Source organism: Malus domestica, chromosome 04, assembly GCF_042453785.1.
Source record: "Malus domestica chromosome 04, GDT2T_hap1".
Lineage (NCBI taxonomy): Eukaryota > Viridiplantae > Streptophyta > Magnoliopsida > Rosales > Rosaceae > Malus > Malus domestica.
In genome coordinates this window covers 26998981-27024480 of record NC_091664.1, presented here as the reverse complement: position 1 = coordinate 27024480, position 25500 = coordinate 26998981, and the positions used below count along the sequence as shown (strand labels likewise).

At 36.1% G+C, this 25500-nt stretch overlaps 3 protein-coding genes across 6 annotated transcripts; 2 read left to right on the top strand and 1 right to left on the bottom strand.

Annotated features, from left to right (window-relative positions):
• The first annotated feature begins 1337 nt into the window (after positions 1 to 1337).
• On the top strand, positions 1338 to 6229 carry LOC103433823 (transcription factor PIF3). 4 transcript variants are annotated; one of them, XR_529192.4, is made up of 9 exons: positions 1338 to 2588; positions 2727 to 3960; positions 4047 to 4148; positions 4268 to 4333; positions 4679 to 4744; positions 4851 to 5372; positions 5636 to 5773; positions 5866 to 5962; positions 6058 to 6229. XR_529192.4 is itself a non-coding variant. In XM_008372111.4 (8 exons), exons 1-7 carry the CDS (start codon positions 2530 to 2532, stop codon positions 5726 to 5728), a joined length of 2142 nt encoding a protein of 713 aa, XP_008370333.3. In that variant the 5' UTR covers positions 1480 to 2529; the 3' UTR covers positions 5729 to 5773; positions 5866 to 6229. The 4 variants fall into 4 exon arrangements, 2 of the variants coding, with proteins under 2 accessions (XP_008370333.3, XP_008370334.3); XR_011579706.1 differs by having other exon boundaries at positions 1482 to 2588; positions 3054 to 3960; XM_008372111.4 differs by having other exon boundaries at positions 1480 to 2588; positions 5866 to 6229.
• A 312-nt stretch (positions 6230 to 6541) lies between these two features.
• Positions 6542 to 9904, bottom strand: LOC103408512 (uncharacterized). Its single transcript, XM_070819989.1, has 2 exons — positions 9744 to 9904; positions 6542 to 9096 (listed from the first exon to the last, which is right to left on the bottom strand). The coding sequence occupies exons 1-2, from the start codon at positions 9789 to 9791 to the stop codon at positions 7273 to 7275; spliced, it is 1872 nt and encodes a 623-aa protein (XP_070676090.1). The 5' UTR covers positions 9792 to 9904; the 3' UTR covers positions 6542 to 7272.
• A 13530-nt stretch (positions 9905 to 23434) lies between these two features.
• On the top strand, positions 23435 to 25500 carry LOC103423540 (transcription factor MYB61). Its single transcript, XM_008361626.4, has 3 exons — positions 23435 to 23825; positions 23998 to 24127; positions 24259 to 25500. Exons 1-3 carry the CDS (start codon positions 23693 to 23695, stop codon positions 25238 to 25240), a joined length of 1245 nt encoding a protein of 414 aa, XP_008359848.3. The 5' UTR covers positions 23435 to 23692; the 3' UTR covers positions 25241 to 25500.

Genomic DNA, 25500 nt, shown 5'->3' with positions numbered 1-25500 from the left:
GACTCTATAATTTACCTCTTTGTCCTTCCATCTCTTAAACCCTCATGTTTCCTCAAAACGAAAACTAAATAAACAGATAAACAAATGCGTACAAAGTACACACAACACTTTAGGTCTTTAACCATGGAGTTATAATGATGTTTCATGTTTTTATTACCTTGTTTTGCCTCATCTAGTCGAGACAACATTTTCTTTTAGGTTTATTTTTAGATATGGTTTTTGGAACTCGATTTTAATTTCACTTTGCTCTATGTAACTCAAAGGTTGTCACATTACTCTATATACTCGAAAATCGCTTCACTTGTGCTCCCTGGAACTCAATTTTGATCTCAGTTTACCTCTTGAAACTTGAAAAGTCATCTCTATAAAAGTCAAAAATTTTGCTCCATATTGCCTTAGATCTGTTAGTTTCTTATGTAGGTTTGATTTGGGTGAGCCAGGTTAATCAATTTTTGTTTTGTTTATTTTTATCTCTTTAATTTCTTTTAAATTTAATATTATCTGATTGTTGAATGTTGACTCATAATGGAGACTTATAATGAAATTTATTGCACATGTGGCATAGTCTTATTGGATGTTGGGTCCCATATATGTTTTAGGAGGCGACTTATAAGTTTCAAGGAGAAGAAAGTCCACAAGTCGAAGTGAGATTAAAATGAGATTAAAATGAAGTTTTAGAGGGTGTAATTAAAAATAAACTTTTCTTTTATTTGTTGCATGAAACGAATGTCGCGCATTTATAACCTTGTATTGCTCACCTGATTTTACAAATGTAAGAAGTGTATGAAAGTTTTTCTCTGCCTAGTAACCCACACCTTCGAAAACTCGATTGGTAAATTTATAATGACAAGTTTTAATCATCTCCTCTAATTACATTGTGTCATGGACCATAACAATAAAAACATATGTTCATGCTTTTTAATAGTAAATGTGTCTGTCTTTATGCTAACAAGATATTATAAAAATTAATGCTTGGTTATGATCATCCAAGTCAAAGCACTACCATGTTTTAGGTAGCAACTAGTGAGATCATGATCAGATTTGATAAGCACAAGTTGACAACAAGAGTATGGCTTAGTGGTGGCAGCTATCATCACCAGTTCAAATTATTCGCACCCATTTTGCATGTGGTCTCTTTGTAACTTTAATAATTTATTAATACGTGTTAATCAATTTTAACTCTTTTTAATTTTGATGTCATAAACTTAACACACGTCAATTAATGTTAGAAACCATAAAAAGACCACATACAAAATAGATACAGAATATTTGATCTAATCAACTTTGACTGAAAAAAGAAAGATATTTAAGTTAAGATTAGAGTTTGGTGTAGTGATAAGGAAAATATTGACACTTTTCATGTACAAGTCTCTTCTGTTAAACATTACATTATTTTGTTGTCTGTGCCTAATTTTTCTCTTGCGTGTTCATAAGTCACTTCAGTATATACATAAATTTGCAATTTCCAAGTAAATATGAACAACTCTCGATTGAATGGAGCTAAAGAATGTTCATTAGGTGGTATAATTATGGTACATAAAAAATAAAGACATGCGAGGAAACGAATCGAGGAACAAAAATAAGACGCCAAAGAAAATGGGTGTGCGGTAATCATTTTTTAATCAAAATTCAGAGGTGAAATGGCTGAAGCTTTCAATGCATGATAAGATGTTTGACCATGGTTAAATCCACATATGGCTTCAAGCTGCACTGGTAGTTGAAAGTTGAAGCTTTTACCAAACCCCGTCCCCCCCGCAACTCTGCTAGCCTTTCGCCGGCTTCTACGTCACTTGGATTCTCTATCTCTCACTCTGTGAAATCATGGGTTCTCTTTGTTCGAGCTCAGTTGTTAATTCTTAAGAGCTTTATATGATTTAAAAATCTGGATTAGTGTAATTTGGCTAATCCAAGAAACTCTGATTTCCCCAAAATCAAGTGTCCTGCTTTCCCTCTAGCTTTCTAGCTGGGTTTTGGTCAGTGAAGATTTTGCTTAAAGATTGCTGATTAGTTTAAGTAAATTTAATCTGTTTTCTGGGCTCTTCGTCCAATGATTAAAAGAAGTGAAAAGAATCAATTTTTAAACCCAAAGTAGCTTAATTTAGAGGGTTTTCAGGGATCTTTGGAACCCATTAAAGAATTACTTTGACTGCGTACTTTTTATGTTTTAATTTAAAATCTGCATATTTTATTTTCTTGTTGATAGAGACTTTAGTATTTAAAGTAAGATTTTATTCTGTAAAATTATATAACTGTGAGGAATATATATTTCTTTTCTTTTTCCCACTATAGGTTGAACTGGGATTGTCTTATACTGGGGGTTTTTGGTTGGGAGTTCACGTCTTCGTCTTCAATCACTCTTGTTTCTTGGCATTCTATATATACACATATATGTATTAATTTCTGGTGCTTTGATCTTAGCACAAATGGCTCGTTTACTAATCCGTAATCGGACTTTGTAAGATCAATGATTTCTGTGTTCTTGAAGCTGTGTGCCATTTCAGAATAACAGTGATTTTCCGGCTCCTCGCAATGCCTTTTTCCGAGCTTTATCGGATGGCCGGAAGGGTTGATTCAAGTCAAGATTTTGAGTACGTTTTCTGTTCCAAATTTTACAGTCTTTGCAGTTTTGCCCCTTTTGATTCATGCCATTGAATTGTATTGTGTTTTGGGTGCTATCTCATTTAACATTTGAAAATTTGTGGATTTGTTGTGGGATTTTAATGCAGAAATGATTTTCTTGAGTTGGTATGGGAAAATGGGCAGGTTGTGATGCAGGGTCAGTCCAGTAGAACTAGGAAGAATCCATCTTGTAATACCTTACCGTCTTATAACACCCCGAAAAATCGAGATAGAGATGTAGGAAATAGCAACATTGGGAAGACAGGGAAATTTGGGTTTGTGGTGGATTCTGAATTGGATGAAATTCCGTTGTCGGTGCCATCTTCTGAGATGGGTTTGAGTGAGGATGATGACATGTTGCCTTGGTTGAATTATTCCATTGATGAGCCTTTACATCATGAGTACTGTCATGATTTTTTGCCTGAATTTTCTAGTGCAACTGCAAATGAGGCTTCCTCCAATCATAATCTTGCCTCGATCGATAAGAGGAGTAGTTCTAGTCAGGTGCTTAGGAATTCCAATCCCAATTCTGCACATGAAGATGCTTGTTTGCAACAAAGGAATGTGGGAAAGGTTGCTATAAGCGGCCGTGCTGATGTTAGCAGACCTAGAACTGGTACTAGTCAGTTGTACTCGTTATCATCGCAGCAATCTCAAGCAGCGTATCCATCTTTCAGATCAAGGGTTTCGGATACTGCTGGTGATAATACTAGTGCCACCCATCGTGATGTTGGCAAGAATTCAAATCAGATTTCATCTACGGGCGGTTTTCCTGGAATGAAAATGCAGAGGCAAGATCCAGTAATGCCTAGAAACACTAATCCATCCATAATGAACTTTACCCATTTTTCACGGCCAGCTGCTCTTGCAAAAGCTAATGTTCAGAACAACGGTGCGATGGCTGGCTCAGGTTCATCAAGCATGGAAAGGATTGAAAACAAGGACAAGTTTTCAGCTGCAACCAGGAACAATCTGCCCGAGTCAACGCTAATTGATTCAAGCAGTGGTGCACCGAAGGAGTCAAATTCACAATGCCAGCCAATTCTAGTGAGATCCAGTGATGAATTGAAAGCAACAAAAGCTAAGCCTCTCGAGGAACCATGTACTGCTAAGCGGTCTGAGGCGGCATGCCAAGAAGAAACCTCTAAGAATGACATAAACGCCAATGATAAACCTTGTGAAAGTGCTAGTAGGGTATCTCCAGGTCGTGAAAAAACTCTGGAACCTGTTGTTGCTTCTTCTGTTTGCTCAGGCAATAGTGTGGAGAGAGGTTCAGATGACCCAACACATGCTTTGAAGAGAAAATGTCGTGAGACTGACGAGTCTGAATGCCATAGTGATGTAAGTTGAAAACTTGGTATTGAATATTCCTTGTAGTTTTCTTAATTTTTCCCTTTCCTCAAATTAAGAAACTTCCTCCTGTGCAGGACGTAGAGGATGAATCTGTGGGTGTCAAGAAAGGAGCTCATGCTCGGGGCAAGGGTTCCAAGAGAAGCAGAGCAGCAGAAGTGCATAATTTATCGGAAAGGGTGAGCAAGACCATTCATTGATGGTATTCATAACAGGGAATATGTTAGTTCCTTAGCAATATGCTGTTTGCAAACTCTAAGATCATTAAGTTGTACTGATTCTGGATTTCTCTGAACAGAGGCGAAGGGACAGAATCAATGAGAAGATGCGTGCGCTACAGGAACTCATACCGAATTGCAATAAGGTTGGTTTTTTTTCTTCTAAGTGTTATATTGTATCATCTTTCCGAAAATTTGCTTGTGATGTTTGATGAATTTCGGAAGTTTTACAATTTTAGTGTTAAATCAAAGATCTAATTAAAAACTCCTGGAGTGAAAGCAATTGCATAAAATAGTATTCATGTCTACGAAAGTCTATTGATTAAATCTGAAATGTATCTCTACAATCTTTCGAGCTTCAACTTTTGTTTGAACTTGGTTGCTTAATATAATAGATATTACTGATAATCATGAAAGTTTTAACATAACCTACTATTGGTTGATATCTTATGTAATTTGGTTAGACTGAAATTTTCATTATGACATATAAGGTGGACAAAGCTTCAATGCTCGATGAGGCTATTGAGTATTTAAAGACGCTTCAACTCCAAGTACAGGTAAACATAATCTTTATCACTCCTTAACTTAGTCATCTCTCGATGTTAATGTCCAATCAACTGAATGTTCGAGTATAACACGGTTATTATTTCAATATCTATGCAGATTATGTCAATGGGAGCTGGTATGTATATGCCACCAATGATGTTATCACCAGGAATGCAACACATGCATGGACCCCGTATGGCTCATTTCTCACCCATGGGTGTTGGAATGGGAATGGGAATGGGATTAGGCATGGGTTTTGGGATGGGTATGCCCGACATGAATGGTGCATCTTCTAGTTACCCTATGCTTCAGGTGCCCCCCATGCAAGGAGCACATTTCCCTGGTTCACATATGGCAGGGCACAACGCCTTCAATGGGATGATGGGATCTAACCTTCAGATGTTTGGGCTTCCTAGTCAAGGAGTTCCTATGCAGATGCAATGTGCGCCCTTAGCTCCCTCATCAGGAGGTCCCCTTGTGAAGTCATCTGCAGGACCAAATGCAGGCAGTTCAGGAGGACCTGTGGAAAATGTGGAATCAGCTCCAGTTTCTGGTTCAAAGGATTTGGTTCAGAACATGAACTCTCAAGTGATGCAAAACAACAATGCCAATAGCTCTATCAATCCAACATCTAGTCAGGTTTGTGCATTTACTATGAAGTCGATTTTGTTTATAATTTATGAATATTAGTTTTGGAGTTTTGTTTAATTGATGCTGCATGTCCGTTGGGCTTCTTTGTTAGTGTTTATGTTAGAGCATCAAACCTGAATCAATTAACGATATGTGAAAAGATCCCAGGATTTTGTGTGTGTGAGATAACGTTATGATAATTGTCAAGAACCTTGGATTGTTGCTTTATTTTCGTGCCTAAATCAAGTTTTTGTTGTTCTTGGTGTTTCCAGGGCCAAGCAACAAATGAGGGATTTGGACAGACTGCATTGGTGCGAAATAATGTTCAAGCGGCTGATGCTAACAACAACAGAGCTAACAGATAACAGAATGATCTTGCGCTTAGTTGAGCAGCTAGTGAGTGTATAAAGGTATTCTCCACAAATTTTAATGTTCACATACACACCACAGTAATAATTCATTTTTGGAAGAAATATGAACTTATCTCCGCTTGTATATTCAGGTTTCGGTTAACAAGTAGTTCTATCTGTCATTGGAGAAGAGAAATCCATGTTGCAGCATCCTGAGATTGGACCTTTTTTGCCTTGCTTCTGATCTGGGTAGATACATTTTACAAGTACACAAAAAACTGAAAAAGTACGAGTCGATGAGGTTGTTTGAACCTTGGCAATAACCATCTGAATTCTAATTTCAGGAGAGAGTACAATTACATATTGCACAGATTTTGGTCCTTGAGAAGACTCTGCAGTACCTTCTAGCATTTGTACATTCACTTTGTAGCCGGTGAGGTAATGCGATGTCTACAAGTTGAGAATATAACGGACGTATGTGTTGATTAATGAAATGATAGTAATGTCTTTTAAGTATATCTGTCGTACTTTCTATCTTTCCCTGAAGCCATTTTGATGAAATATGTTACGATCGGTTTCTTTTTTATGTCCCGAAATTCCTTATTAATGAGAAATGCTAGTGCTTTGAAAGATAACATGACGATTTTTTGTCGAAAAATCTTGGTTTTCAAGGTTCCACGTTCGGTTTTCCTGCTCCCAGCGGGTATTCGCAAACCTTCTGTTCTGCTGTTTTCAGTTTTCTAGATGTCTTGGTATGTAATCTACTTTCGCTTCAACCGAACTACACAATGATCAGAAAATTTGTGATCAGATGATGATACTGATATCTGCAACTTTTAACATAAATCTGCATTCCATTTTCACACTCATAAATTTCCTTCCCGATGAAACTGACAAGAATCAAACGCCGAAAACTCAAACAGTAATTACAATTAAATCAACAGCATCAAAAGGGGAAGAACACTAACAAATATACACACGACATTACACTACTGACTATGGCAGAGCTTTTATATCTTCTACACGCACACATCCTTTTACCATCAAAACACAAGCCAAGATGCAAATTAATATTCCATTTCGTTATTTAACTTTGATAGCCTCCTTAGTTCCGGTAGCAGGAGTTTGCGAGCTTGGAGATTTCCCCCCGATGATAGCCTTCTTTGCCTTCACCAGTGACTGTTTTACCTTTAACAGAAGGTTATTCGACTGTTTCTGAGAGGACTTAGCTGGAACTTCCTGTGGCTGGTCCTTGGGGGGTTTTGCCTGATCGCTATCCTTGGTGGGAGGAGGCTCTACATTCGGATCAGGTTTCGCAACTTCGTCCGTAATTTTCTCCAATTTATCAGCATCCGTTTTAACAGTTTCCTTTCCTTTAACTTCTAATTCATATTGCTCAGAATCGTTAAGTGGTTCATCAACTTCAACAGCTCTAGTGACTTCGTCCGGCTTCTCCTCCTTGGTTTCAACTTCAGCTGGAGTCCCATTTTCTATCTTTTCTGCTGCTTCGCTTTCCACCACAGGTTCAGCATCTTTCGCAGCTCCCTCAAATGATTTTTCTATAAATTCAGTGGGAGAAATAATAGAGTTCTTGACATCCTCTTCAAGTACGGTTTTGTTTTGTCGTCTTCAAATTTCACATTCTTTGTTTCATTCTCTTCTGCAGGGTTTTCTGTTTCCACCACTACCTCTTCTGCTACCTTCTCAACCACATCAATTGGTTGAGTTGAATCCTCAGTTACCACATTTATCTTTTTGTTCTCTTCAATTCCGCCATTCTTTGCCACCACCTCTTCTCCTACACTTGCCACCTTCACTGCCGCCTCTTCTGCTAGCTTCCCAACTACATCAGACCTGCCTAATTCTTTCCTTTCACCCTCTTCAATTAGCGGAGCCGGATCCTCAGCTATTGCATTCCTGTCTTCATTATCTTCAGTTTCGACATCCTTTGCCACATTATCTTCTCCAACCTTTTCCAACTTCACCTCAGCCTGCTCCGCTAGCTTCTCGATCACATCACCTCCATTTGATTCTTTCCTTTGTTCCTCTATGATTGGTTGATTTGAATCCTCAGTTACCAAATCTCTCTTTCCATCCTCTACAATCTCCACCTCGTTTTCTCCAACCTTTTCCAGTTCCACATCTGCCTCGTTCACTAGCTTCTCAACCACATCACCACCGCTTGATTCCTTATTCTCATCTTCTTTAATTATTTGAGTTGAACCCTCAGGAATCACATTCCTCTTCTCGTTTTCTTCGATTTCCACATTCTCTTCCTCGACCTTTTCAGTCTCCACAGCTGGCTCTTCTGCTAGCTTCTCAACCACATTGACAGCACTTAATTCTTTCTTTTCGTCTTCAGTTGCGAACTTTTCTGTGACGTCAGGTAGAGAAGCATCCCCTTCATCTTTTACTTCAATTTGAGCTTCCCGACTAAGTGAAGCCGCTCCAAGATTTTCAGTTAGTCTAGGCTTGTTATCTTCATCATTTTTCGCTTCTTCCACGACTGTTGAATCTTCAACCTTATCAACTGAAAATCCGTCATCTTTCACTTTTTCAACCTCAACACTTTCCTCAGGCCCAACTTCATCCTGTTTCTTTTCTTGTTCCACAAGTTTGGGCTTTTCTGGTTCTTCCTCCACAGCTAGACTAGGTGCGTCCATTGTTTCAGTTTTCCCTTCCTCCAAGACTCTGGTAGGCTCAGTCTTTTCAGCTATAGAGCCTTCATCATTTTCCATCTCATCCTGCACTATCTCTTCAGGCTCTACGTGCTCAGATTCTTCTAGTTTGTCCTTCACATCTAAGTCTTTGACTGTTGCTATGGATCCTTCGTCCGAAGTGACTTCCAAAGGCTTCTCTTGATTCTCAATGGTTACAATTGATGATAGAGGAGCATCAACTATCTTCGGTTCCTCCACTTGCCCTACTTCAAAGCTATCTATGGATGGTTCTTTCGGTGCTTCTCTCACTACAGACGCAACCACACTTTGAATAACTAATGTTTGTGAATCAGGAATGGATTCATTTTCTATCTTTTTTTCTTCTGCGAGTGGAACATCTGGCACAGGAGCATCAACTATTTCAATGCTATCTATGGCCACTTCTTTGGGTACTTCTCTTCCTACAGACTTATTTGCGCTCTTAGTCTCTGCCAGGCTCTCAACAGCATCAACCACTTGCTTTGGGATATCGAGTGTTTGTGAAGCAGGAATGGCTTCATTTTCCACTTCTATTTCTTCCACAAGCGGAACATCTTGCGCAGGAGCAGCAGCAGCCTTCTCAGCCTCAACTGCTGCAGCTGGAGGCTCAGATGATGTTGCAACCGTTAAGGAAACACCTTCTTGTTCAGAAGCCTTTTCGCCTTCTATTTTCTTCTCAACTTGCTGCAATGGTTAAGAATGATCGGAAGGAAAATAAATGAATCCATTCAGAAAGAGAACTTCACATAGAAATAAACTTTGCTTCCAATCTCTTTTAGAATCTGTAATTTTACATAGATCTCTTGATATCCAATTCAAATCATAAAATCCCAGATATGTATACAAATTCAAACCAACTAATACACACACACACACACACATATGTATGTATATCACTTGTTGAACATCTTAAACATACACCACCCATCAGTTTATTCATTGTGGGGATAAATTTTCAAAACCCTAAATATGAAAGTTACATAGAGTACATCCGATACCCCACATATTCTTAATATCTTATCTGATCAGTTTCCATTAATTAAACAGAAAAAAAAAAGAAGGTAATGATATGATGGACACAAGTAAAAAACAGATTCCTCCAAAATTACAAAACCCTAAGAACAAGGTTTACTCCTATGAATTAACCAGAAAAAAAAGGTATACTTCTATGTTGCTCCAAGTTGGTACTGATGATAAAAAAAATACAGATGATAAAAAAATACAATCATGAACGAAATCATTCATATATACCCAGTTTAAATTCCCAAAAAAGTTCATATACTTAATCAATAAAACACTTAATTATCACAGTAAAAACTGAAGAAACAAACCTCATCAGCGGTAGGAATTTGAAGTGATGCAACAGTTTCAGCAGGCATGAGAGTGATCAACAGAAAAGGTTAACGCTTCTGCTTGGTTGTAAGTGAAGATCAAGTGATTAAAGCAGAAGCAAAAGAAAAAGGAGAAAAAGGCAAATGCATGAATCCCAAAAGAAAAGCAGAGGGCAAAAAAAAAAAACCTTTTGGGAAAGCCACGTCACATGGTTTGCCATAGCAGCAATGACTACGTTAGAAAACTTATTTTTTTGTTTATCCACTTAAATATGTAGATGCTAATTATTGGATTATTACTTAACTATTGATTAATATACTTACTCATTTTTTATTGGTGTGTCACCAATAAAAAATGAGCATGTTTATCAATGCTTAAATAATAATCAAATCATCAACTTATATGTCGTTTAGTTTACAAAATTTTATTTAAAAATTTAATCTCCCAGCTTTACTCATATATAAATGAAGTGACAACTACAATTATTTTTTTCTTTTTTGATACAATTGAAGAAGGGGAATCGAATTTGAAACTTCAAAATGCAAGATAAATACATTTAACTTACATACAAATTCCTTGCGTGTGATAACTGAAGTTGGGGTCATTGGGTGTGAAAAAGCACCAAAAGCTTCTGACATTTAACGAAATGAAAATTATTGAGTCAATGTCGTTGGGGTCATGGCGGCCATGCACAGCACCAATTAATAAATAGGAAAACTAATGAAAATGGCTTGAAAATTTTGAGTTTTAATGATAAGGACAAAATAAAAGGTAAAGTGAATAGTACCAGGATTGACTTTTTAGTGTAAAAATGTGGTTTTTCGTTAAAGTGAACAGTACCGGATGCTTTTCGTTAAAGTTCCCATTAATAAATCCCAAGAAGCTGGAATCCACGGGTGTACTTGTTTATAGATATGGAAAACCAGTTGATGATATTTATATTTTCTGTGATTTTATTTTTTATTTTATGTTCAAACGTTTTCTTAACCTTAGACGGGGATTCGGCTACGTACAAGCTTCATACGAAATATAACCGTTGCAAAAATTATTAGATTCTTATATGATGATAAACTTTTTAGGTACAAGCCGTTCCATTATCAACATTGTTAATGTCGTCTCTAACTTAACTACTTATTGTTAAATTTGGGGTGAGGTTAGGGGTGAAAACTCATTTATATTAAAGATATATTTTTTTATCATATGCCTGCTTTGGGATCATATTCTCTAACATGTTCTCTCACGAGTGGCTCCACATGGGATCACTAAGGAAACCACCTCACATCTAGAATTGGTCAAGTCACTATACTAGAGCTCAAGCCAATATGGTAAGTAATTTTCAGTCACTGGAGAAAACACCAATCTTTTCAAAGGCCCAGTCATCTCGGTCAGTATTTGGCCATTGGAGTCAACGCCAATCTTTTCGAAGACCCATATCAGTTAATACCCTTAAGATGGAGCTACGCAACTTTTCGAAAGCTTTCCTTACAAACAGTAGTACTCCCCGCCTCCAGGTAAGTAATCCTACGGCCGAGGTTTTCAGGTTAAGCTCTAGCTGGATGATCACTGGTCCCAACTTCAGGAAACAAATTCGAGCCTAGTAACTTGGGCTCATAAAGTGTCGAGAGAATAGCTTGCTCTGTTACCCAGATAAACTTTTCAGGCCCAACATAGGTTACCACCAACATCACCGATATTATTCCAACTTAACCACCAATCGCTACGTGCAAAGTTTTATTAGAAAAAGCCTCAGTGATACTAGGAGTAAAATATCTCATATACTAATTATATATTATTTTGTCATATAACTGATGTGGGATCCTATTCTCTAATATATGCACGATCTAATCGTTGCTTTTTTGAACTGCTCAGTAGTACACGGTAAATGGAAAAAATGTAAAAGAGAGGGATTAAAAAATCATAGGATTTTGAATGGAAATGATTGTAAAGTCGTGAAATTTGTAATCCTTGGTCACATATGAATGGTCCGAAGATTAGGCTGTCTTGGTTGAGAATCGAAGTGTCAGGTTTCGGGTTTAAACACCAGGTCAGGGTCTAGAGTTGCGAAAATCGAATTGCTAAATAAGGTACTTTAATTCAATGATGCAAGCTAAGTCCCATGTAAACCCAAATGACACCTCAGAAATACCTCATCTCGAACACAACTTTTTTTTTTTTTTTTTTTTTAACAAACAATAGCATTAGTGGATTAAATTGTTAAATATTAGGAAGAGGAGGATCGGTGAAAATCAGACCTGCAACAAATTGAATAAACATTGTTACTTTTCACCTATGTGGTAAAACACATATGCCCGAACACTGTTTAAAAAGGTAGGGAAAACTTGATATAAGTCCAATTTTTTTAGCCAATAGTAGGAATAGTCCAATTTATTAAAATAAGTCCAATTCCTTAAATTTAATTATTTAATTATCAATAATTATCTATTCAATGATAAGATTTATTATAAAAATCAAATTTCTTCCTAATTATCTCTTTGATTATTTATTTTTATTTTTTGTTATTTCTTGTTCTTCCTCGTGCTTTAAACGCCATTTATAGATTTTATTTTTATTTTTTATAATCAACCTATATGACAGGTTAATTATTTTTATGTATCTATATGACAGATTCTTTTTATAATCAACGTGTCACAAATTAATGTGTCTTGCTTGTAGGTATATTATGTTTTTTCCTAACTTTTAGTTAGGTTTCATATCTCGCTTACATGTATAACATATATTCATATATTTGTTACTTGAGTTAAGGTAGAATGTTTTGTAGATAATTTATGTTAGTATATTAGTTTTTGTTTTTGTTTTAAGATATTAATTAGATTTTCTTGGAGTTGAAAATGCATAATATTAGAAGATTTTAATTGATTTTTAATATTTAAAAAAAATATATAAAATGAGTATAAAAGAAATAAAAACATATAATTAGATAACTGGACTCACTCCTAAAAACTATCTATATTTTTGGACCTAGATCTAAAAGCCCCAAAAATGTATTTTTACTATGTGGATGAATGATGGAAATTAAAAGAACATGTTACCTTACTTGTTGGTAAAGTTTTATTAACCCTAAAGGAAAGGAAAAGTGAAGCATGTGATGTGACTGACATTTTGAGCCCACCAATTGACCAAAAGCAAAAAGAAAAAGCCCAAAAGCTACTTGTGGGCATCGTGTCATGTGGCAGAGCTTCAGTTCATATAGATGTGTCTCTTCTTCCTATTTTCAAAGAACTTTGTGCCTCGTTGAATAAAAGCCCATGGTCTTCAGAGTTGAGTTTGAGCCTTCTTGTTTTCATCTTGGCTTTTAGGTTTGAGAGGCTCTGTATCCAGTATTACCAAGTACCCACAAAGCCTAACCAGCCCAGAAACCAAAAATGCAGAGAGGTTTTGTTTGTTACGTCGGATTGTCTTGGAGGGGATTGGTTTCGGAGATTAAGTTAGATTGACTTGGCTTAAACTAAATTAGATAAGAATAGTGAAACTTTTAGTGCATTGATAAACTCAAATGGGCACAACATCAACATGGAGAAAAGAGGACAACCAGATGGCTCTTCTTCAATTCAAGAGAAATAACTATCAATTTTTATGGCAAATTGACCAAGTTCATGAGCAACTCTATTGGCCTCACGGCCTTGCGAGCTGCACGAAAACTTGCTAAAGTATTCCCCAAGAAAAGAACCCTAAACAAAGTAAAAAAGAAAAGAAAAGAAAACTCCCGCAATTCCATATCGATCTAGTAGAGAGAGAGAGAGAGGAGACTTGTTCTGGATGAAGCTCACTCGATGATAGATAGCTTTGATGAAGAACAGCAGCTCGCTCTCACCAGTTCACTTCACTCAAAGGGTGTGGCGATAGTGTAGTAAGGTTTCCTAGCAATCCCTTGCTTTCACGTGGGACTAATTTTTCACGACTTAACGAGGTCCAGAGTCCACACGAGTCCGAGCTAATCTCATTTAACTTAGTCCAGAGTCATACGGCCCATACCAAACGTGTGATATTAGTATTGGCTAGTCTAATCTTAGCTAATTAAAACAAACGAGGCCTAAGAGCATATATACCCAAGTTATATTACCATTAGCTGAGATCTTGTCTGTAATGCACCTGTTAAAAAATTGTTGTGAGTTACTGAAATACTGTCACATGATAATGTTGCAAAGTCCAAACAGTCAGTTATTTATAGTATCACCAATTAGTATTCTCAATATCTCTAAACTTAATTAGAATACATTTGAAATTGTCATCTTGCAGCCTATTTGCCGGAATGTGTATGTTGGATAACTAGATTCACTCTTTAGGCTGTGAAACTTGGAAGATTTGGGTGTAACGATCACATTATCATATGATGTTTGTAATCTACGTGCAATGATTTGAGTAAACCATAATTGATATTTTACGGACTACGCATAATATAATATGAGTAAATTAGTAACACTACGTGACAGTGTGATTGTATTAAAAAGTTTTTCATTGTAGCAATGGGTGTCTACCTAAACAAAGCTTCCAGCAAAATTGAATTTACAAAAATGCTGGTGCTCTTCAAGAATCTCGAGTTTAAACCACCCAGAAAAGTATGATGTGATGTACAAACCCTAATCAAGTGTCAAGTTCTAAGTAATCTCTGCTAATGAAAACGCCATGGGTAAATCGTACGTGTAAAGAGTGGTTAAAGGGGGAAAAAATATTATCGAGCACAAAAAGAGGGGAAAAAATATTCAAGTGAATGTCAATCGCAATCACTCACGCGTATGTCAATTGCAATCACTCATGCGTATGTTAATAATTATCAACTATTGATATTAATATATGTATATGCCATTTCATTGTAAAATTCACATACAATAAGGGATAGAAGTTCAAATAACTGTTTGCAATTGAGATTATAGGAAGGGATGGATTTAAAATTAGGCCCTAATTATACTGTGATGGATTAGAGATTGAAGTGTCTGCCATGGTCCTCCTTGTTCTTTTTTTCTTTTTTGTTATGAATTTGATTCGACACCTCAAATCAAAATCTGTTAAGGAAAGCCCCAATGGGAGTCTGACATCAGTTCTTTGAAGCACACTGATTGAGAAGACAATTTCTGATATCATTCCCATTAGAATCTCAAACAGTTCAATTAGGGGCAGAGGCTTTCCCCCAAAATTAAAAGTAATCATGTAAATGAGGCAAGAAAGTTGACTATCATTTCATTTCCCACTATAAAGCAAAAGCAAGTATGTAATTATTCAAAGATGGGGTACAAGGGGAGCATTTCAACCAGACAAAGCTTTTGATAATTGATGGGATTAATAACTTAATTGGCTACCTTCAGACCCTTCTTATAATTAGTGTTTATCTTCTTATTAAAGTCAATTCACATAGTAATTTTCAACTGATAGTTGGTTTAGCAGTACACAGTCTCTACTTGACTACAGAAGGTCTCAGGTTTAACATATATAAATGCAAAAACAATGTATTTGAAGTGAATTTGATACTAAGTTGTGACACATTATTAATTGTTACGGACAAGTTAATTGTAAATTGTAGAAGTATCCTTTGTACAAAAAAAAAAAAAAAGGTTGCCACTGTAATTTGCACCTTCCCTTCTCTTTTCAAGGTGGTTTTATGTCGCTGAAGATGCTAAAACCCTATTAAAATAACTATCATATATATGGGGATCACTGTGGAATTAATAGTGGCATTTTTACATAATAATGATTGTTAATAACATCTTAAGCTTCCATATATGGTAATTAAGCGAACGTCACGATTCATGATGCTGATGCTCTCGTGCTTTTCCTATCATCATCACTCTCCCTCGGACAAGATAATTAAGTTTTAGTTGTGATTTAACTTAATTCTTATGAGAAGCCATGTGCTTATGTTTCCAATTGGCGCTAATGGGCCAATTGAGTTGATCACATTAAGGTCATCTCAAATGTAACCTTTCTAGGCTTCATTAGATCCATCTCCCCAGCAACACAATGTGGTGTGTTTCCCACAATTTTTCTTTTGTTTTTTCCCTTACATTTCATACCTGTATTTTGCTCAATGTTCTAAAAGATGTTAGGTGCTAGTAAGATGGGTAGGGGCCTAGTGCCTGGCGTCTAGGCAGGGGCCTAGCGCCTGGGCATCTAGGCAAGGGCCTAGGCGGTTTTTTTTTTAATTTTTTAATTTTAATTAAGTTTATTGTACAACATATAAATAAATGTCTACTTATACTTAAAAAAAATACATAATTGTATTGGGATACATAAATTACAAAACAAAATGACATATATAGATTATAAAGTATTAGGACATATTGAAAATATGAGAAACAAACATATATTGAGTATTCATCCAAATATTAAACAAGTCTCTTACAATTTATTGAAAAAATATGTAAAATGAAAGTTTAATCTATTTTCTATCTAAGTAAGAATCACAACCTAGGCCTGTACTTAGGTGGGCTAGACGGGCCCCTAGGTAGGTCTAGGCACCCTTAATATTCAAATAGGTAGAGATTAATCGGGGCAGTAGCCAGTCGCTTAGCGCCTAGGCAAGGATCTATGCGAGAATTTGTAAAACAATGATTTTGCTGCAGCACTTTCTAGCCATAAATTTTGGGTAGTTTGTGGAAAGGGTATCTATCTTATTCATAATCTTAGTGCACAAACATGCATAATCACATAAAACCCAACCAAAATCCAAAAAATCCGGAATATTATTGTTTGGCTGCTATGATAGTTTGCAAACTTTAATTTTAATTAGATTATGGGCAACTTAAGAGCAGCTCTACTCTTGGAAAGATAATGCAGGCAGAAGATTGAGTGAGGTAGAGCTAACTATGTGAAGGGGAAATGAGATATAAGATGACTGCAAAGCAAGTCTGCATGCCTGCACGCTCACATTGTGATAGACTTGGCTAGCTGTCACAATGTTCATGTGGTGCTCACCTGATGAGTGATATATATCATGTGTTCAGAGTATCAATCCTACATCGGTGAAAGAAGGAATTTTGTATGTGTTTAAAAGTAATTTGAACTATTTCCTATATTGGCAATTGGTTTTATGGTGGAACTCAAACGTTCTTCATGGTATCAGAGTAGTTTGCCCCTTGTGTGAAGCCTAATGACCAAACGTACTCTACATCAACAGATTTGTGTTCTATGTGTAGGCTTGAAAATTTGCCACACTGATGGGGGGGGGGTGCCGAGAGTATCAATCCTACATTGGAGAAATGATGGCGTGTTCAGAGTATCAATGCCACATCAGGGAAATGAGGGACCTTACATGTGCTTATAAGTAATTGGACTACTTCTCATATTGCCAATTGATTTTATGGTGGAAACCCAACTTTTTTCAGTGTGGTGCATGCTATCATGAGGGCATACCTCAGTTGTTTGTAAATCTTTCCCTCATTGAAAATATTCTAATGTATATAACGCGATATTTTTTTTCATATTAATCTCTTTCTCATCACGTGACATATGCTAATAATAAGGGATGTACTTCAGTTACACCCCAAATTAAGTTTTCCCATGTTGACTTAATTTGAGTGGGTTGGAATTAATTTCTGCAATTTAGTTAGCTAAAAAAGTGTTATTTCTTTGAGTTTGCTGTCAATTAGTTGTCTGTTTTTTGAATTAGCTTATGAAAAGATGGCTTTAAGGATAATGCAAAAGAGGCATCTTTCAAGGGGCATATGAATTGTGCCTCCCTCCATTTCAATGATTTATTTATTTATTATTTATTAGGGTTTTTATTACAAATGGTCTATGAAATTGACTATCACCATCAAGATGGTCACTGAAATTAAAAATCAATCAATGTAATCCCTGAAAATAGGTGTCGCAAATCAATATGGTTCCTCCGTCATAATTCTGTTAAAAATTCCGTTAAGTGCTAATGTGACAAATAAATGGGCCCCACAAGATTTACGGGTTTTTATCATAAATGGTCCCTGGAATTGACTCACACCATCAAGATGGTCTCTAAAATTGACCCATACCATCAATGGTCTTTGAAAATGACCCACACCATCAATGGTCTTTGAAAATGACCCACACCATCAATATAGTTCTTGAAAATAGGTGTCGCAAATCAATATGATCATTCCACCACTATTCTATAAAAAAAATTTGTTATGTGCTAATGTGGGTTTAATAATTAATAAAAAAAATTGTCTAAATACCTTTTTCACAATGAAATTATTTTTTCTTATAGTAGGGCCTACTTCGAAGAGAGATCCCTTCCATAAATTCTCGAAGGCACAAGGCTTAACCAAGGCCTAAGAAGGGGTGTGGAAATATTTTTCAACCAACAATAGACGCACCTTGGCTATAACCTCATTATCTAAAGGGAGACCTCGCCTTTTTTTGCATCACCAGACCACCAAAATTGTAACAGGATGACCACATTGATTTGTGGCACCTATTTTCAGGGACTACATTAATTGATTTTCAATTTCAGGGACCATCTTGATGGTGATGGTCAATTTTAAGGACCATTTGTGATAAAAACTCTAATTATTATGATCTTCTAATTATCTTCCCTCCTCTCCCTTCATGAATTTCATTTACATTGTGCCTTTTCTAGTACTTAGATGTTATAATTTTACACTTACTTAAATGATGAGTTTTATTAAAGTAGTATTACTAGTTATCAAAACCTTCCACTTGATGCATCACACTTTGCCTAAGATACAGAAAACTAAAATCTGATAAGACTGCCATGTTTCCACAGAATATATGTAAACCTGAGTGGAAGATTTCTGTAAAGGGAACTCACATATTTATCTTTTGTACATGAAGGAATGAATGGAAGAAGATAACCAAGTTCTGCAGTACATGTATGATTTGTCATGTGATTGATCATGAGTAGTTTAGCTAGATTACAAGACTTGATCCATCGGAGTGAAACTGCCTCCTCTTACACCGTCTGTCACAAGTCGGACTCTTGCGCTTGCCCATGCTTATCTCCGACGTGGTTGTAACCCTAAGATCAAACCCATTAATCTGATGCAAGACATACTGTGTGACACTATGCTGATGTATAATAAACTGTTAATTGATCTTTTTACTTGGTCGACATTTTTGACTGGAATGCTAATGACTTCAAATCAACGTAGAAACCATGACACAGTTAAAGAGGTAGTTTAATTATATAGAAGTAGAAACATTCAAAAAGAAGAAAAAGGAAAAAGAAAAATGCACGGCCTCGATTTTAAGGGAAAGCCCCCAGCACAATGATGGTGTTGTGATGACTGTTTGAATAAAAAAATTCACTGTCTCCCTTATAAATAAATATTTACACAATTTTATATAACTAAGACTATACTACAAAAGACACAAGTCATTCAAATGAGTAGAAAAAGACTTATCTGATACGGGGTTCATATCATCGTGATATTTTATACTACTAATATAAGGTTATGTATAAGACTCTTTTCATGACCTTGTATAAGTGATCGAGGACACTATGATCACAGTAAATTCTTCCAATACAAGTTTCTCTCCCATATTAGGTCTTCGAGAGAGAGATTTCGGATGTTACCAATTAGATACATTTATATATATGTCGATATTTTTCATTCCAAAATTAATTATATGAACATAGATATGATTGTATACAACGGACACTGGAGCAAATGTTATCCTCCTCCCCTTCAAACGGTTATAATCTCTCCATTATGGCAACGTGCATCGTGGACCATTAAGTTAATAATAAAGGCAATATATGGGCCTAAATATTTTGCTAATTGGTGATTAACAAAGCCCCACAAACCTTTTTTTATGCAATTTCAGTTCGATGTGTTCTTCCTTGAAGCTGATAAACTTGGGGGACCAATATTTCTTCCTTCATATTGTAAGTTCTCGAGTATATATTCATTCACTCAATTCAACCTTTTTCCGTGGCCAAAGTCCAGCTCAGCAATTCGTAATATACAAATACACATTAATTTCAAGAAGTGATTTTGGATTAGATCTGTCCCAAGCTTTGTCTGGCCATGATTACTTAAGTGTTTAAGAGCCACAACCTTATGTTCCTCTTGTCCTTGTGACGATTGTACAGTAATGTAAACATTATCTTCACTGATATCAACATTAATAAGATTAGCCTGTTTTTCTTGAGGCTTTAGACTAAATGCATGCACCAAGAAACTACAGGTAATATTGCAGTTACCAATTTACCATGCCTAAGGTTTCTCATTTGGCAAAATGATTTAATGATCAAAACTATCTACCTTCGAGGTCATCCTTCAAAGATGTTTCATGCAAAAATCCAACCACCACGTAAAACGTTTAATCATCTAACTGTTGTGAAATACAGAGAATAACTCTTTGACCGATTATCACACTAGTATTAATTCAACTTGATTAATTAAGGATTGAATATAATCGAATAAACTAATAAATTTTCATTTAATTAATTTAGTTGATTTTTTTCTGAATTATTATATAAAAAAAAACAATTTTGATGTTCATGAAACATTAGACAATAATATAAGAGAGAAGATAAAAGAGAGGATAATTAGTATTCCCTCCAAAAAAACTGAAGTTACATGTGTTGGACTGTGAAATTTTGTAAACCTTCCAATCATTTGATGGCAGAAGACAGAGATTCATTCCCTAGAATGGAGGGTCAAAAAGATAAAAAACGACCAAAAATATTATATTATATAAGCAAAGAAGTAAACCTAGTTAAAAAACCAGTTTCAATATGCAGAAACATAGATTAAACAAAAGCGAAAATATAAAAATGATAGCAAAGCCGACAGATTATCATTAAACATATATGATTTTATCAACCTAAAAAGAACAAGAGAGAATAAACATGCAACAATAGTTGACTTCATAAAAACAGCTCATTTGGTTCATATGATGAGGCATCGAGATTACGAGCATCTTCTCGTAGGGTGTTAATATCCAATTTCCCAGCAGGATGTTCTGAATTCAGACATTGCTAAAGTCAAGGAAAGCTTCATAATACAAGAACAAGTTGACAGGCTATCACAGACAAAACAATTATTATTAATAATAAAATGTGATTAAGGAGATTTATTTATTTATTTATTTGGGAAACTATAAACATTTACCAGTTTTGGATGTTTGTTGCATGTACTCTGCAATACAGAATAATAGAATATTGTAATTTATATTCATTCTTACATTCATTAATTTTGCTTTTTCTTTTCTTTTCTGATTTTTACATTATTTAGCTTATCAAATTACTATTGTAATTTATAAGTAAGAACATTAAGTTATTCATACCATATTAAGGTCTTTGCTCATAACATTTGCCACGGTATATTTTGAGAAGTTTGGGTAAGTGGTCTCGTTAAAACCTTGCTCGGAAAAAATCTGGTAGGAAAAAAATTTTAAAAAGAAGAAAAGGTACCACCCTAATATTACATATAACAACAAGAATATCAAAAATTAAATCCGATCATTCCTCAAGCAAGTAATCCACTACACCAATATCCAAAAAAAATTGAGCAAAGCGATGATCAACACAGTTAGCTTGACAAAAAATATGGGTATCACAACCACCAGTGACCTCTTTCAACAATTCTTTTGCGTCCTCAATCACTAATTACCCTATTGGAGTGGTGTGTCAAGACTTGGACGAAGAATAACTGAAACGATCCGGAGGGAATCGCTCTCAAAAACAATTTTCGAAAACCCCTGTTCTCACCACAACAACAATACCTTCTCTAACGTCCAAAACCTTTAATTATAGAGCTGATGTAACCCCTTCAAAACCCTTAGCCATGGCAGCCATAGTGCCTCAACTGTATAAATTTTGCTTCAATATTCAATAATGTAACTTTATCATGATATCGATATTGTCCAATTAGTAGACGCTTCTGCCAACACAAGTTTATGGCCTTTTTCTTAATTATGTTATTTTTTTCCATATAGATAAACTAATACAGAAAGGTGAAAACACATCGTCTTAATTGAACTCACCTTGCAATTAATTTTAATAATTCATTCCATTTGTCCTCATTAAGCTTTCAAAATACATAATCAACTAAAAAAAGGACAGCTATGCTAATTGTCATTATTGTCAAATTTATATTAAAGAAATTTTCCTTTAATTAGTGATTACTTCTTTCATTTGTCATACCTTTAATTAGCATTTCACACAGTAATACAACTTGCTGCTTACAGCAAGAAGATAAAATGAAATGGGAACAAAATTAAAGGCAGCCCTTAGCCAAGAAAAGTGTGCTCTACCATCTGCATTTGAGTTCGAATCTTCCTTCACGTAATTTAGATAAATTTAATGTAGTATATCGTTTATATTGGAAACAAGGAGGCAAGACAGAGGAGTTGGCAGAATTTGGGTTATTTTTCTTTGAAATTTCTCTGCTATCTTGGGAATATTTCATTCTTTTACATCAATTATGAAACTTTTCAAAGTAATCATGATTTGGGCAAAATTACCCAAAACGCAAATAGAAAAGAAAGCAGGTCAACATAATACCAGAAGTATCTGACAGAAAAGTTGGTCAACAAAGGATTTAATCATCTATATAATTAGAAAACATTTAATCGACATAATTTTTTGATAAATAACGATTAAGAAGTTCGCTCTCCTAACGTTTTTTTCTTCTTTTCAAATTGTCAATTTAAGTCATACATTTTTTTTTTTAGAATTTACTTCATTAACAATTCAAATACGTAATATGTCTAACAATAAACACGAGAATAATTCTAAATAATGAGTGCGCAAAGATTCATTTATCAACATTTTTTTTTTGGTAACAAAAAGCTTAGGGGGAGATTGACTACTCTTATCACCAGCGCCAAGACATACCCACAACCTCAAGAATGAAGGACTTACATGTGACATCTAATTACTAACTGTCACTGATATAGATTTACGTAGAAATTTTATAAATTGTGCATCCTGCTGGCAGAAGAGATCAAACTTGGATTAAAAGTTAACTATAAGCACGTTCTTACTAACTGAACCAACCTTCGTTCGCATTTATCAACAATTTATTACAGAAACCTATATGAGCAAACATTACTAGTCCTAGAGATTTCTTTTGATCAGAAAATTTCCCTTTTCCAATACACGTGGCTGCTTTAGTGTTGAGAATCTTAGGATAAGAGTTTGATAAGATAGGGTATTACTTAAAACTCAAAGCAAACAACGGAGTTGTCATTTTCAATTTTTACAAATGTGTTTATGGATTGATATTCATCTACATCAGTACATCAGTACATCACCTTAATCCTTAACTAGCATGCGCTTCTCTTTTAATTGAAAACGATATTATATCTAAGTGGGTAACTCAAATTTGAATGCGAAATAGAATATGCTTCTTTAATCAACTTATTTACGCTCAAATTTACAAGCAACATGCGCTTCTGAAATTGAATTTTCAAGAACTGGTTATATGTCTCATAAGAAATGCCCAACAAGTAGTGCTGCCAAAGACTTATAAACTCTCAACATTGATGAGACATATCAAAGTCAAATAATTGGAGCTCCATCTGCGCCTGAGCTAGTAGTACTCCTCCTATGATCTTATCCGTCTACTAGGGTTCATCCAAATGCATATGGACCGTCGGATAGCGTCGGACCCCCCCGTATAAAGGGTCAAGAGTATGACTTCGACCCCGCAGTGGAATGTAGAGGAACCTACCCCAGGAAAATGAAATTTAATTCAAAACTATAATCTCCAATCGCCCTCAAGAATGTGACTTTAATTTCTCTTTGAGCCTTCTCCTATTAATTTGATTCCCTACCGGGCTGCCATTTCATTTTCTTAACCCCCTTATCTCTCTCTCTCTCTCTCTCTCTCTCTCTCTCCCCTCAAAATTCACCACTTTCTCACTTCCTAGAAAGAATACATATCAGAGGCTTCCTCTCTTGCTGTTGTTGACAATTCACATCAAAACTCAGCCACTTTTTTGTAAAGTTTTGTGCCAGCATTGCAGGTGTAGTGTTGGACTCCACATGGGGAGGCACTCTTGTTGCTACAAGCAGAAGCTAAGGAAAGGCCTCTGGTCTCCTGAAGAGGATGAGAAGCTTCTCAATTACATCACCAAGCATGGCCATGGCTGCTGGAGCTCAGTCCCTAAACTAGCAGGTACACTCTAATTCTCCATTCAATTTGTTCATCACTTTCCAAAGGGGGGAAAAACCACAGGACTAAAGTTGTGTCGGTTGTGATGGCCCGTCCCAGAGAGTAATTTAGAATATCGTCCCGTTCAGAAAGAGTTGCCTTTGTTCAGGTGATATATAGTGTGATGTATTGGCAGGTCTGCAGAGGTGTGGGAAGAGCTGCAGGTTAAGGTGGATAAATTACCTGAGGCCCGATTTGAAGAGAGGGCCATTCTCTCAGCAAGAAGAGAATTTGATAATAGAACTCCATGCAGTTCTTGGCAACAGGTAATATATATATTTTATAGTTTTAATAACTTGGGTTTTCTTTTTTCTTTTTCTTAAAATTTAAGATTTTTGTTCTTATTTATCTTCTGGGCAATTATAAAAATCAAATCTTTTTGCTGCTGCAATCTCAGATGGTCTCAGATTGCAGCCCAGTTACCAGGAAGAACAGACAATGAGATTAAAAATCTATGGAATTCCTGCATTAAGAAGAAGCTGAGGCTAAGAGGCATTGACCCCAACACTCACAAACCACTCTCAGAAGTGCTTGATCAAAATATTGGCAAAGAAATTAACAACAACAATAATATTAAGCTCTCCCCAACTTACAAAAGCAATGAGAAGGCCTCTGTGGGATCCAATGAGCTGAGCCTGGTTGAGGCAGTGAGTTCAAGGCACCCTACTTCAGCGTCCGAAAACCGGTTCAACCCGGTCGAAGTTTCTTCCACCTCCAAACTCATAAGCAGCAATGGCGGCAGCAGCAAAAGTTTGACACATGAAGGCTCCCCCAGTAGTTGCAGGCCTTGTGATTTTGTGGGATACTTTTCTTTTCCTCATCACAATAACCAAAACAATTATGGTTCGTCGTCAGATATGGGGCTGCAAGCAGTAAATCAAAACACCACTTTCAGCTTCCTCAATCAAAATCCAGAGTTCCTGCAGCCGTCCATGTCATCAAGCTCCGCCATATTCACCGCCCCTCCTCCTCCTCCCACACGTGTGAAGCCTTCCATCAGCCTCCCATCCGATAACTCCTCCACCTGGGACTCCAATGCCAACAACAGCAACAGCGGCGGCGGCGGCTACTTCGACAGCTCTGCAGCCTTTTCTTGGTGGCCGCCGGAGGCGGTAAAATCCGACGACCCAGAAGAGATCAAATGGTCTGAATATCTCCACAACACCTCATTTCTGATGGGAACCCACCAAGCCTCTCAGCCTGCTTCTTACTCAGAAATCAAACCAGAATCTCAGTCACACATTTTATCAAACAGCTTGAGTGCAACATCTTGGCACCACCAGAACCACCAGCAGCAGCAGCAGCAAGCTTTACAAGCTTCAGAGATGTACACAAAGGATCTTCAGAGACTTGCTGTATCTTTTGGTCAAACCCTTTAGAACCAAAAAACCAAAAAACAAAACAAATCAAACCAGGTGCAGGACAACCCACTCTAAGCTAACTTTTAGTTTGTGAGAGAGAAGGGTTTGGAAGTTGGAAGAGTTCCTCTGGGTTTTGCAATTTACAGGTGTGTGCTATAGAATTTTCTTTTGATTTTTTATTTTTATTTTTATTTTTTGTAAAGTGTCCAATACCAAATTTATTTTTTCAGCCTTTTTAAAATTTATTATTGTTACTAATATATTTGTGATCTCTCCAA